We start from the raw sequence: 12,640 nt of genomic DNA on the forward strand, positions 1-12,640 counted from the left end.
CCATTGATTTTTATAAGTCAATCATATTATCTCGGTACCCTCTTGCGATTGACAGTCAGACAGGTGGACAGAGGTTGGGCTTACAAGCTCTCACCGTCAAACAGCAAATGAGCCTGCAATCTGATGCAGTGGAATGAACTTTATACTAGGAATCCAGAGACCCAGGTTCTGGTCCCCGCTCTGCCACTAAGCTATGTGACCTTGGACAAGCCGTAAACGCTCTGGGTTCATAAAAAGGAATCAGCTGAAGGCTCACTAGGGGTTCTTCTTGCTTTAAAATTTACAGCTCTGGTAGGTGAAACAGTGTTTTTGATTCACCCTGTGTCCTATCCAGTTAAGCCATGGCGTTTGTACTGGCAAAACACATTTAAGTCTGTGTTCATATAATTAGTTTCTCACTTCCAAGCCAGTAATTTTCAGCCAGTGAGAAGTGGGGGCAGGGGGATCTCTCTCCCTTGGAGGGATGTCCTGAAACCCTCTGGGGGCAACTCCACCCCAGATTCGGTGATTCCTGCCCCCTCCCCCTCATCCATGGATTCTCACTTGATACAGTGTCAGGGGCCACTGTGCAGCTCCTGGAGGGCAGGAGGCTGAAAATGGGTTAAGAACTACCCCTCTAAGAAAGTAGCCACACTTCTTAGTTTCACGCTGCCTTTCACACCTTGCTGTTGCTTCTCAATGAAGCTTAAGTTCAAGAGCTCATAGCTGCCTCCTTCATCTAGAAGTCATGACCTCTAGGTTCCTGTCTTTCACAGCGATTGTTCGCTTTCCCCACCCCTCTGGTTAAACCCCTTGTTGTTTGGATCCTTTAAATCATGAGAGAGCATCAGCTGTCCATTTAATTTTCCCAAATAGGAGATAAACCAAAAATTAACCCAGTCGCGATGATAAAACCCACCGAATCATTATGTAGTTCTTGCCTTTCATAGATCATAAACACCCCAGTTGAGGGTAATTTACTCTCCCTGGGAAATCTAAGCCTATAAAATAATGTTTCAGAGCAAAATGTAAAACCAGTGTTACAGGCAGACATTCTCATCTCTTCCATCAGCATAGCAGTCCCTCCAGTTAACTCTCTTCACAGAGAAAATCAGACCTGTCCCTCAAGCAGATAGATTTCTGGTTGTCAAACTGTGAATGCTTCCAGGTGTAGGTAGACGTGCAAGGGAGATTTAGAGCCCTGGCGTCACCTCTGAGCCATTTTATGCAGTGTTGCTTTAACTGAGATACTTGGTTAAGTACATATTTAACCAGTTAAAAGCTTTTTTGCCTGCAAAATTGTCAGAACCTCATGATCCCTGTTGGCCAATCTCATGGGTTTGTGTGTGTGTGTGTTTTTCCCTTAAAGCCTAGGGAGTTATGTGTAGTGGCTGACTAGAAAGATTGTAGCTTGGTGTTACTGGGAAATCCAGGGGAATAGCTGCTATTGCTCCGAGAGGAGATTACGCTAATACCACTACCTGGTGTGACCCTCTAGAGGGGGAAGTGGCAAACAGCATATCTTGATAAGGCCTGTGACTTACAAATGGTTGGCTGCTGCTGTTTATCTTTGTGTTTTTTTTTCATTTTTAAAAATTTTTAATTATAGTTGACATACAATATTCTATTAGTTTTAGATGTACAACATAGTGGTGGGACATTTCTCTAACTTATGAAGAGCTAACAATGGTTTTAAAGGGCTGTCAACAACAGAAGACTAAATGGCAGAGATTAACATTGTGACTATTTACAGAAAGAATTTTCAGAGGGAAGCGCAAAGACACCTGGTAATGGTGCTGAGGCAACCAGGTTATTTGCAACAGGAAGCTATTACTACCTCTTGGTCTGAGGTGTTACTGGTCCTGCGAGCACAGCTGAGGAAGGGGGACCATCCCAAATGTGGAATAGGTCACAGCGGGACCCCACCTCCACCAGACCACAGAACTGAGGCAGGGAAGATCTTCCTTGACCTCTCTCCGCCTGTATTGGGACCGCCTCAGAGCTGACATTGGCCAAGGCCTCCAGAACCCAGAGGGGAACGGAGCCCAAGTGATAAAGCTTTTTCAACTTAGACCCCAGCACCTGAGAAAGAAGAATCAGGCCATCCCTCAGGAAAAGGCTGCATTCATTTAGAGTTTTGCTGGTAATTACAGCAACCACCTCCCTCTAGCTTAAGCAACACAGAGAGCAGGTTCCAAGACTACAGGGGGTCATGGCAATGTTGGTGAAAATGCACCCGGGCTCCAAGGAAGGTGGGACCTGAAGTCCAGACAGCCCAGCGCATGCTCTCTGCACTGGTGCTCCCTCTGAGTATTGGTTCATTATTTTTCCTTGGGAAACCAGGCATGTCTTTCTCTACTGCTTGGTTCACCGGGAGGGCAGAGGGACTTCAACACAAGCTTTTAGGCTCCAGTCCTAACTCTCCCTTCTCTCTATCCCAAACCCCAATCCCAGGAAAGGGTTCTGTGATTGGAACAGAGTGGATGAAGTGCCCGCTCCTGATGCCCACTGCCAGGGGGACAGGCATGCAAAGCAGAAGCCTGGTTGCAGAGAGCCTGCCAGTGTGGGAGATGGAGCTAGCAGGAATGTGACCCATGCACCCCACACAGGAGGCTTCTTAAACTTTGTCCTTGAGACAGTGTCAAAAGTATTGGAAAGTAATTTTAAGTATATATGTATTTTTAATATATATAGATTTTCAATATATATACACACACCTGTACACAGACATATGCAAACACATACGTGCTCATTTTACCCTTAAAGAATAGCAATGTTTAATATAAGGTTAATCACAGAGAGTATAATAATAGAATCTAACATTTGTTGTTTTAGGTCCTTTATATGATCTATTGTATTTAATTGTTTCAATGACCTATTGGGTAAGTACTGCTGTTACCACTATCTTGCATATGAGGAAACTTAAGCATATAGAGGTTTAGTGGATAATTCCTGTTCTTTCTTTACTTTAGGGAAACCTAGAGTAGCTGAAAAATCCTGAATCACCTGGTCTTATGGCCTAGATATGTTATCAGATTACAAAATTAGAATGACAGCTTAATATCTGTTCTGGTTCGTGGGAAGCTCCTGAATGTCTGTGTTATGTCCCCTTTAGGTATATCAGGATTGGAGATAAAGAATGTGAATTTAACAAGAACTTTCGTCTCCTCCTTCACACAAAACTGGCCAATCCTCACTATAAGCCCGAATTGCAAGCTCAGACAACCCTCCTCAATTTCACAGTCACGGAAGATGGTCTGGAAGCCCAGCTGCTGGCAGAGGTGGTCAGTATTGAAAGGCCAGATTTGGAGAAACTTAAGGTAAAAAAATATGAACTCATCCACCGACACTTATTCAGTACCTGCTTTGTACAAATTATACTGCCAGACACACAAGTGTTAGGAGTGCTGCCCTCCAGGATCTCACAATCTAATTGAGAAAAAGAGGCTATATGTGAACAGTTAACACAAATTCAGGGGTACAGAAAAGGAGGTAGGTAGGGTCGTGGCCAAGGTAGGAGATGGGCTGGCTCTAGGTCTAGTTTGATGCAAGTGACTGGAACAAGCAAAGAGGCATCAGAGTCTTGGGAAACAGAGGCATTTGTTTCTGCAGGCACGTGCCTTTGAAGGTGGATGACCATAGCCCATTCAGCCAGGGCAAAAGAACAAAAAAGAGGAGTGATGGAGTAAGGTTGGGAAATTTAAGGGGCTTGTTGTTGTTGTGACTGATATTTAAAGGCAAATTCATGGCATTGATTAAAGTGCATTGATTAAGAAAAGATACTGAAAATAATTCAATGCTGAATGCAGAAAACAAAGAGCGTAAGATTATAATCATAAGAAGGCAGTGGTAGAGTTAAGTAATTACAACAGAGACTGTATGGCCTGAAAAGCCAAGAGTATTTATTCTCTGACCTTCTATGGGAAAAGCTGCCACTCCTGGTGTAAATCAGTGGTTCTCAAATGGTGGTTCCTGGAACAGCAGCACCAGCATCAGGTGGGAAATTCTTTAAATACAAACTCTCAGGCCACAGCCCAGATCCTGCTAAGTGAGATTGTTTTACCAGGCACTGCTATAATATTTGGCCTCCCCTTCACTCCTTTCCTGTTAATTAATAACTGGGTTAAATTACAAAGGTATCAGTAGGCTTCAGTTTCCTCTCATATCCTTGATTTTGTCTCCCTTGTGTCTTTGAGTTTCCCTAGAAGCTCCTTCTTAAATAGAGTCCATATTTTGCAGCTCAGTTGTAATGTGGTGTTATTTTACTAGAGTCAGTAGATGTGGCGGTACAGTATAATCCATGGGAAGTATTTTATAATCTTATGATTAAATCTCAAGGTTTTCTAGTAGGCCTAGTCATTCGTTTTATGTGAGAAAGAAAGTCCAGAGGAGGTCAGATTATCTAATCACCCTTCCTTTTAGATCAGATAAGCCTCCAGTAAAGTGATTTTCCTTGAGGGCAGGCTTTTGTTAAGAGAACAGAAAGCTCTTGACATATTTTAAATGGTTGCTTTCCTCTGGATATATTTTTAAATAGTTCCTTTTCCCTTCCCCTGCCCAAAGCAGGAGTAGATTTTGTTACTGATCTTCACTGTGAGAACCCGGGTCAACTCACAAAAGTATGGAGGGCTCCCTGACACTGGGTACCCAGGAGTTCTTAACACTCCAGCTTTGCCTCCAGAAATTAGCTGATTATTATGTAAATGTTCCCGATGAGCTGTGATTGTCTGTAATCACCCATCTCAGTAGTTGTCAGAGTGGCAATTTGTTCTAGGACCTCAGTTCTCTGATGGATGTAAGAAGAACTTTGATTAGATTGTTATTTATTTATTTATTTATTTATTTATTTATTTATTAGTGAGGATGGAAATGACGACTTCCAACTTTTTAGATTAAAAGCATAAACCAGAAGTTTCTTCCTGTAGAACAGATTCTTCCTATAGGTTCATGATCTTAAATAATGATGATAAATATTCACACTTTGGACCCTGGAGTACAACCAGATCTTAACATGCCTTCTGAAACTTTTTTTAAAGAATTGTTAAAAATTATTATTGGTATGTTTTGATGTTAAGTGTGTTTGATTAATATGCTTCCATGAAATTGATGATTAAGGAAACTCTACTTAAAGACATGAATTTAACCACCATTTCTTCAACTTTTTTTGGTTTGTGTTAGTTGGTTTTGACAAAGCACCAAAATGACTTTAAGATAGAGCTGAAGTTTCTGGAGGATGACCTCCTTCTGCGCCTCTCTGCTGCCGAAGGGAGCTTTCTAGATGACACCCAACTGGTAGAGAGACTGGAGACGACAAAGGCGACAGCCGCAGAAATAGAGCATAAGGTAGGAAAAGGCAAAGGACACCAAGAGGGCTTGTTTCAACGCTCTACCTGAACAGCACGCATGGACAATAGAATCCTGTTTGGTAATTTCTCTAAGAGGACTGGTGTATTGTGGAATTCAGGTCATGTGATAAATTGCCCTAAAACATGGACTATGTGGGGCTCTGAATGGAGATAGAGACAGCGGAACTTGTGCTCCTAATTCAACAGCGCTCCAGTCATTCAGATTAGACTCTCAGGCTGTTATTTGTTCTGTGTGACCAAATTTAAAAACACTGGGGCCTGCTGGCAAAGATGGTCTAAAATCTAAAAAGGCTCTTTTTAGCCTCTAGCTCTGGCAAACTGACCTCATCCAGTCTCACCACATGGTTCCTAGTCTGTTGCACATTTTAGAGAAATACTTAGAGCTAAAGTTTTGTTTCCAGGACTTCAGTGCTGGCAGACTGAGCAAGAGATGGTCTCCTGCTGTACTCAAGTGCGTTACTCACACTGGGAAAATGACATTTCCCAAAAGCCAATAAAGTTTCTCATTGAGTAAATTTCCCCCTGAACATCCAACGTGCGTCCCAATATGCTTTGTGCATGGTGTGCACTTTGGATTTTCACAAGTAACCATTAACCCTTAAAATTCCATTGTTTCAAAATAAGAGGAACCCTTATTTGCTTTCTGGAATATCATCATTACTAATTATCTATTAATTACCCAGCAGAGGCTGTGTCGCCACACATCCAATGTATTTGTCTTAGTTTAAGCAAGGAAATGGAATCCCCAATTACTCTTTTTTTTTTTTTACTTAAAAGGAATTCTAGGTGGCTCCTGAGATGGTAAAGATTAGAGCAATTAAGTAAATTAGGTCTTAGCTTTCAAATTAACTTCTAATTGTCTCTTAAAATGCCTCTTCCTATCTTCTTAATATATTGCCATATTGGGACTTCCTTCTCTGCTCTACATTTTCTTTATTCCCTTTTATATACAAATATGATGGATCAAGTCTATTAAAGAGTTTTGGAAAATACTGCATCATATAAACCTATGTGACCAGCAGTAGTTCTAGATAAAAGTAGACATTTGAGCCTTGAATGAAAATGAATATGTTGGTTGATAGTGGGGGTTTTTTAAAATTATCTCTCTGAATGTACCCAGAGGCTAAATGGAAATATATGAGCATATGGATGCTGTGGTGCAAAGTCAAAATTAGACAGTCATGAGAGTCTTCACATGAAGGCTTTTTAGTAAGTATGGCTATTAGATGTATTATTGACCTTGGCTGCTTTTGTATACCTTGTTGACTAATAAAGTTATTGGCATTGAATTGACCCAGCAGACTTTTAAGAGCTATCCCTGGGAGGTGATATACCTGGGTTATTAACCCCTGAAAGAGAGAGGGGAAGCAGAAAGGTGACATTACTCGGAATAAAGCCTGTAGCACCAAAAACAAGCAGGTTTGTTTAATCTGTAATCATAAAATGGCTAGAGTTACATCCCTTCTCACTGGAAACTCTTATGAAAAAGTTATTTTAAATATTTTAATATTCATAATAAATATAAAATGTTTTAAATATGAATTTAATAATTTTGAACAGCTCAAGCACATAGATGCCATATGTTACCTATTTTTATACTAATAATTTCTCATTTCAGATATGTTCCTTCCATCACTTGGATAAGTATAGAGAATGTGAATAGTTAAGTTACTGATGTTGTCTGATCTCACCATAGGTGATTGAAGCTAAAGAAAATGAAAAGAAAATCAATGAGGCCCGAGAATGTTACAGACCAGTGGCCGCAAGAGCATCTCTTCTTTATTTCGTTATTAATGACCTCAGAAAAATCAACCCCATCTATCAGTTCTCTTTGAAGGTAATGCTGAACAGGCTAAAATAAAAAATAAAAAATAAATCCAACTGCAGGAGCTCAACTTGTTTCTGGATATTTAGAACATTTTTAAAATATTTTTATTGATTTTTAGAGAGAGAGGAAGGGTGATGAAGACAGACAAACATCAATGGGCTGCCTTCTGCACGCCCCCGGGGATTGAGCCTGCAACCCAGGCATGAGCCCTGATTGGGGATCGAACTCATGATCTTTCGGTGTATGGTATATGGGACAATGCTTAACCAACTGAGCCACACCAGCCAGGGCACTAACAGTCATTTTAAATTCCCCAGGCTTTCAACATGCTGTTCCACAGAGCAATCGAGCAGGCTGACAAGGTGGAAGACATGCAGGGGCGCATCTCGGTCCTCATGGAGAGCATAACCCACGCCACCTTCCTCTACACCAGCCAGGCCCTGTTTGAGAAGGACAAGCTCACCTTCCTGTCCCAGATGGCTTTTCAGGTGAGCAAATCGGAACCAAAGTCGCACATTTCTGTTTATTATGTACTTCATTTCTTCTGAAGGGAAGCATAGACACCTTTTTTTTGGAAGCCCTTGGTGACACGCGGAGCATTTGAGTTTCCCAGAAGGAAGTTGGGCATATGACAACCTTCTAGGCATTGGTTTGGGCGGGGTAGGCACTTTAAGCAATACATCAGCTGTCGCCCTGAAGAACAGATTGATGAGACATTCTCCTCACCTTTCAGATTCTGTCCAGAACTTCCCAGGGACTACCAAGGGGATTCTCTGAGATCAGAATTGTGAATCCAGATGTGAGGGGTTCTAGGAGCCCTTTAGAAAAATGTAAAGGGTAAAAAGAGCTCCCAGTTTCACACTCCCACCTTCAGTGAGACCTACTACCCTTTAATTATTTTTAAATATGTTTTTTGTTGATTTTTAGAGGAAGGGAAAGAGATAGAGAAAAACATCGATGAGAGAAACATCATTGATAAGCTATTTCCTGCCCCCTACTGGGGATCGAGCCTGAAACCCGGGCATGTGCCCTGACCGGGAATCGAACCAGCGACCTCTTGGTTCCTGGGTTGACACTTAACCACTGAGCCACATGGGCCGTGCCCCTTTACTCTTTTTGATAATGGACTTCTACAAAAGATTTTGTTTAAATAATGGTGACCATAATAAGAAAAAAAACATTGAGGACCACATTCCTAGATGAAATAAGCATGTTGCCCTTATATTAGTTTGTTTACTGTAGAACCTTTTCTGTCTATCTAAATCTTGATGAAAGATTTCTTCTCTGTGTCCTCTAAAATACCTCGCCCAAAGAAGGCATTTTATAAACACCTTCTGTTAATAACAATAAACTATACATATTTTTAGTATTTGTATATTCCTTTTGGTTATATAGGAATATGTGCAAAAATAAAAAATAAAAAAAGAATATATAGGTGTAGGCATTTTATAATGTATGTGATAAACAGCAAAGCAAAACAAAATTGTTGTGTTTCATTTTCCCCCCAGTTTTATTGAGATATAATTGACATATAACATTGTAGTAGTCCAAGATGTATAATGTAATGATTCAATTGTTGTTTATATTATGAAATGATTACCATAGTAAATTTAGTTAACACCCATCACCTCATGTAGTGACAATTGTTTTTGTGATGAGAATTTTTAAGATTTACTCTCTTAGCAACTTTCAAATATGCAGTACAGTATTGTTAACTACTTACCATGCTGTACAAAGCATCCTCAGCACTTACTTACATTATAATTGGAAGTTTATACCTTCTGACCACCTTCATTCATTTCTCCCACCTGGTAGCCACCAATGTGTTCTCTGCATCTATGAGTTCAGTCTTTTAGAATCCACCTATGGAGAGATCATGCAGTATTTGTCTTTCTCTGACTTATTTCCCTTAGCATAATGCCCTCAAGGTCCATCCATGTTGTCACAAATGGCAGTATTTCTTTTTTTGTGGCTGAATGATATTCCATTCTATCTATGCACAGCATCTTCTTTATTCCCTCATCCATCAATGGACACTTCAGGTTGTTTCCCTGTCTTGCTATTGTAAATAATGCTGCAGTGAAGATGGGAGTGAAGAAAGCTTTATGAGATAGTGATTTCATTTCCTTGAATATATACCCTGAAGTGGAATTGCTGAAGCATATGGTATTTCTATTTATAATTTTTTGAGGAACCACCATACTTTTCTCCATCGTGGTTGCACCAATTTATATTTCCACCAACAGTGCACAAGGGCTCCCTTCTCTCCATATCCTCACCAGCATTTCCCATCTCTTGTATTTTTGCCCAAAGCCATCTTAACAGCTATGAGATAGTATCTCACTGTGGTTTTGATTTGCATTTCCCTGATGATGAGTGATGTTGAGCACCTTTTTATGTCCCTGTGAGCCATTTGTATATCCTCTTTGGAAATGTCTATTCCATTTTTCTGCTATTCTTAACCAGATTGTGTGTTTTTGCTGAAATTTTTTGTTTATACACATTGCTAATGAACCGTAATGGACCAGAAATGATAACACAATGACATGCACACACAGGCATGCATCTCTCTGTAAAACTTCCCTTTAGGAGCCATATATAAGTTATAATCTATCTCAAATCCTCACAATCTGTGCTCATCAAAGCTTCATATGTATGTGGACAATTTCTTGTTTGTTAAAACAAATTAAGAATTAATTTTTCAAAATAAAATGTTTTCATGCATGTTACCACCCATAATGTATTATGAAAATATCTAGAATTTAAAAATAGTCTAAAACTCAAGCATTTTACCTCTTAACTTTGTGAGGTTTTTATGTGGAAATTAGGAATATTTCATTTGTGCCCCCAAAAATGTTCTATGGACTTCCTATCAGTTCTGTGACCAGATGTCTAAAGTTTGTTCCAGTTCATGGTGTCTTACATGTGATTCCTATAACAGGACTAATTTACAGTACTAGCTCTACCTTCTGGTTAGTAATTCAGTCCATGGTCATCACAAGCTTTCTCAACTTGTATAACAAATTTTAAGACAAGTTTGATCTAACAGCAGAAGACTAAATATGAAAGCATATTTTAGATATGTTGCTAATAGGCATAAAATTGGAATAAACCAGCCTTTGTAATTACTTGCTATTAGATTTCTGATCACACTTTTGAGACCATGGGTATAACTTATTCCTTATTTTGATTATAGAACAGATACATATCTGTGAGAATTTTCAGAAGACTTGGTTCTGCTATTTAATCATATCTATTAAGCAGTGACTGCTTCCTGTGTGGTGATTTTGATGCGTAAGCCAAATGACTCTTTTCAATTTTGTGTACTCTCAAGATTTTGTTGAGAAACAAAGAGCTAGACCCTGTTGAACTGGATTTCCTGCTTCGGTTCACAGTTGAACACACTCACCTGAGTCCTGTTGACTTCCTAACGACTCAGTCATGGAGTGCCATCAAGGTATGTTAGGAACACAGTTCTTCAATTTCTATCTTATTTCAAATCTCAGTTCTCTCAAATGGAGAAATGTGGTTTTAAAAATCCAAGTGATATAGGCCATTTCAATTGTAGAAATATGCTGGACAATGTAATGTTCTTTAATTGATCTTTATATTACTAAATTGACTAATTTTTTTGCTCTTTTTTAAATTTATTTTTCAGTTATAGTTGGCACACAATATTGTATTTGTTTCAGGTGCACAACTAAACTGATTTCTTTTGGGAAGTAAAGGAACTTTTGACATTTTTAATGAGCAGGAAATTTGTTAATGAATATGTATAAACTTTAGGACCTTTGAAAAGAGTCAAGGAATATAAATGAATAGTTTTGAATCTGCCTGAATCTAATTTCTTTATGTTATTATTAAGTGCTTATTCTCAGGCTCTGGAATTTCTTAAAGATGCTCATCATATGCTAAGCTTTGCCCACTCTTTTTTTTTCTAAGAAGGAACCATTTCTATGCATTGAAAAGAACTATGTTATCCCTTATTTTTATAGTATATTTAGATTTTTATTTTTTTGAAATATAATTTTTTATTTAAATTTATTTAGAATTGTACTTTAGAATTATAAATTCAATTGTGCATCCTTCAGGGCGTCAGCAGAAAACAAGTGGCACATTCAAAGGAGAGATTTAAAAATGTTTAACAAAGAATAGAGTCTATTTTCATAGCATGAGAAGAAGAAAAAGGGAATCAACCAGGAATGGGGATAGAAAAGGGAAGATGAAGGAGCAGTCCATAAAATGACTGAGAAATGAAGTTATGGGAGAGAGCCAGCCTGCAGGAGCTGTGGCACTTGGTAGAGGAACATGCCCAACTGTGTCCGTCAGGGGCAGAGCTGGGGAAGAAATGCCCTGACCTCTGTCTTCCCCAGACCTCTAGTCTCTTGCCATTGCCTCCTGTTGGACAAACCCAACCAGGCCAGAGAACCAGGGAGCTTAGTCCAAGAGATTCTTGGAGACTGCCCTCTTAGCAGGGCAGGAAAGGGAGCAGAGTAAATCTGGAGAGGAAATAAAGACCGTCCCACACAACTTGTTTATATAGGATTCAATGCATTCACAAGTCTTTCTCATGCTTGAGACAAACTGTTCCTCTCCGCTCCCCTATTGTATCACAGGCAGTAGCCCGTATGGAGGAATTTCGAGGCATAGACCGAGACGTGGAAGGATCTGCCAAGCAGTGGAGGAAGTGGGTAGAATCCGAGTGTCCAGAAAAAGAAAAGCTACCGCAAGAATGGAAGAAGAAAAGCTTAATACAGAAGCTGATCATTTTGAGAGCAGTGCGCCCGGACAGAATGACATATGCTCTCAGGTGGGGCAGCCAGCATCTTTGGAAATGCGCGTGAACCTGGAGGAAACTTACTCTTAGGGGCCAGGAGGATCTGCTGGAGGCATTTACGCTCCATATCGATGAGAAGTGATTCTGCTAGAATGTTGATATTGTACTCACTGCTGTTGTTAAATTTGCTCAGTGTGATTCAGGACATCCTTCCCGAAAAGCTCAATTCTGAAATCTGCAGGGGAGACAGGGAAATAATGGAAATATTCTAGGAAGAGAGATGAATGCCAGCAGAGTTCAGAGGCCAGGAACATGCATTATCCGAGTGTTAATTTCCATCAGGTTTATTCTGTGGTGGCATTTTGGCTCCAGAGATTTTACATGTCAAATAAAAATGAATTCCTTTCATAGAGACACTCATAGTCCCACAACTTTGCAACCAGCACGATTAAAAAGCAGAAAGCCCTGACTATATCTTGGTTCAAGTGTCCCTTTTCTCTGACCCTTTTGGCTTCCAAATGGTAATAGATGCTGCTTAATTCAGGCAAGTCGTGTTCTAATTTGAATTCACCAACCAGAGGGCTCACAACTTCCTTCTCCATCGGATCCTCTGTCTTTAGTAACATTCACGTGCCTCGGGTTTTTTTCCTTTGCTTTGTCTAGTTCAGCCGATTTTCCTTTTGCAGCCGC

At 39.9% G+C, this 12,640-nt stretch overlaps 1 protein-coding gene across 1 annotated transcript in view; it reads left to right on the forward strand.

Annotated features, from left to right (window-relative positions):
- The window catches only part of DNAH11 (dynein axonemal heavy chain 11), a gene marked incomplete at its 5' end in the record, with an annotated part of 204,199 nt that overhangs the window by 166,025 nt on the left and 25,534 nt on the right, over positions 1-12,640 (forward strand). Inside the window, 6 exons of the mRNA XM_081146983.1 lie at positions 3,095-3,299; positions 5,158-5,322; positions 7,042-7,182; positions 7,491-7,661; positions 10,508-10,630; positions 11,790-11,983. Coding sequence (XP_081003109.1) covers positions 3,095-3,299; positions 5,158-5,322; positions 7,042-7,182; positions 7,491-7,661; positions 10,508-10,630; positions 11,790-11,983 — 999 coding nt within the window. The remainder of the gene's footprint in view (positions 1-3,094; positions 3,300-5,157; positions 5,323-7,041; positions 7,183-7,490; positions 7,662-10,507; positions 10,631-11,789; positions 11,984-12,640) is intronic.

The sequence above is a fragment of the Miniopterus schreibersii genome (genome assembly GCF_964146895.1).
Source record: "Miniopterus schreibersii genome assembly, chromosome: 9".
Taxonomy (NCBI): Eukaryota; Metazoa; Chordata; class Mammalia; order Chiroptera; family Miniopteridae; genus Miniopterus; species Miniopterus schreibersii.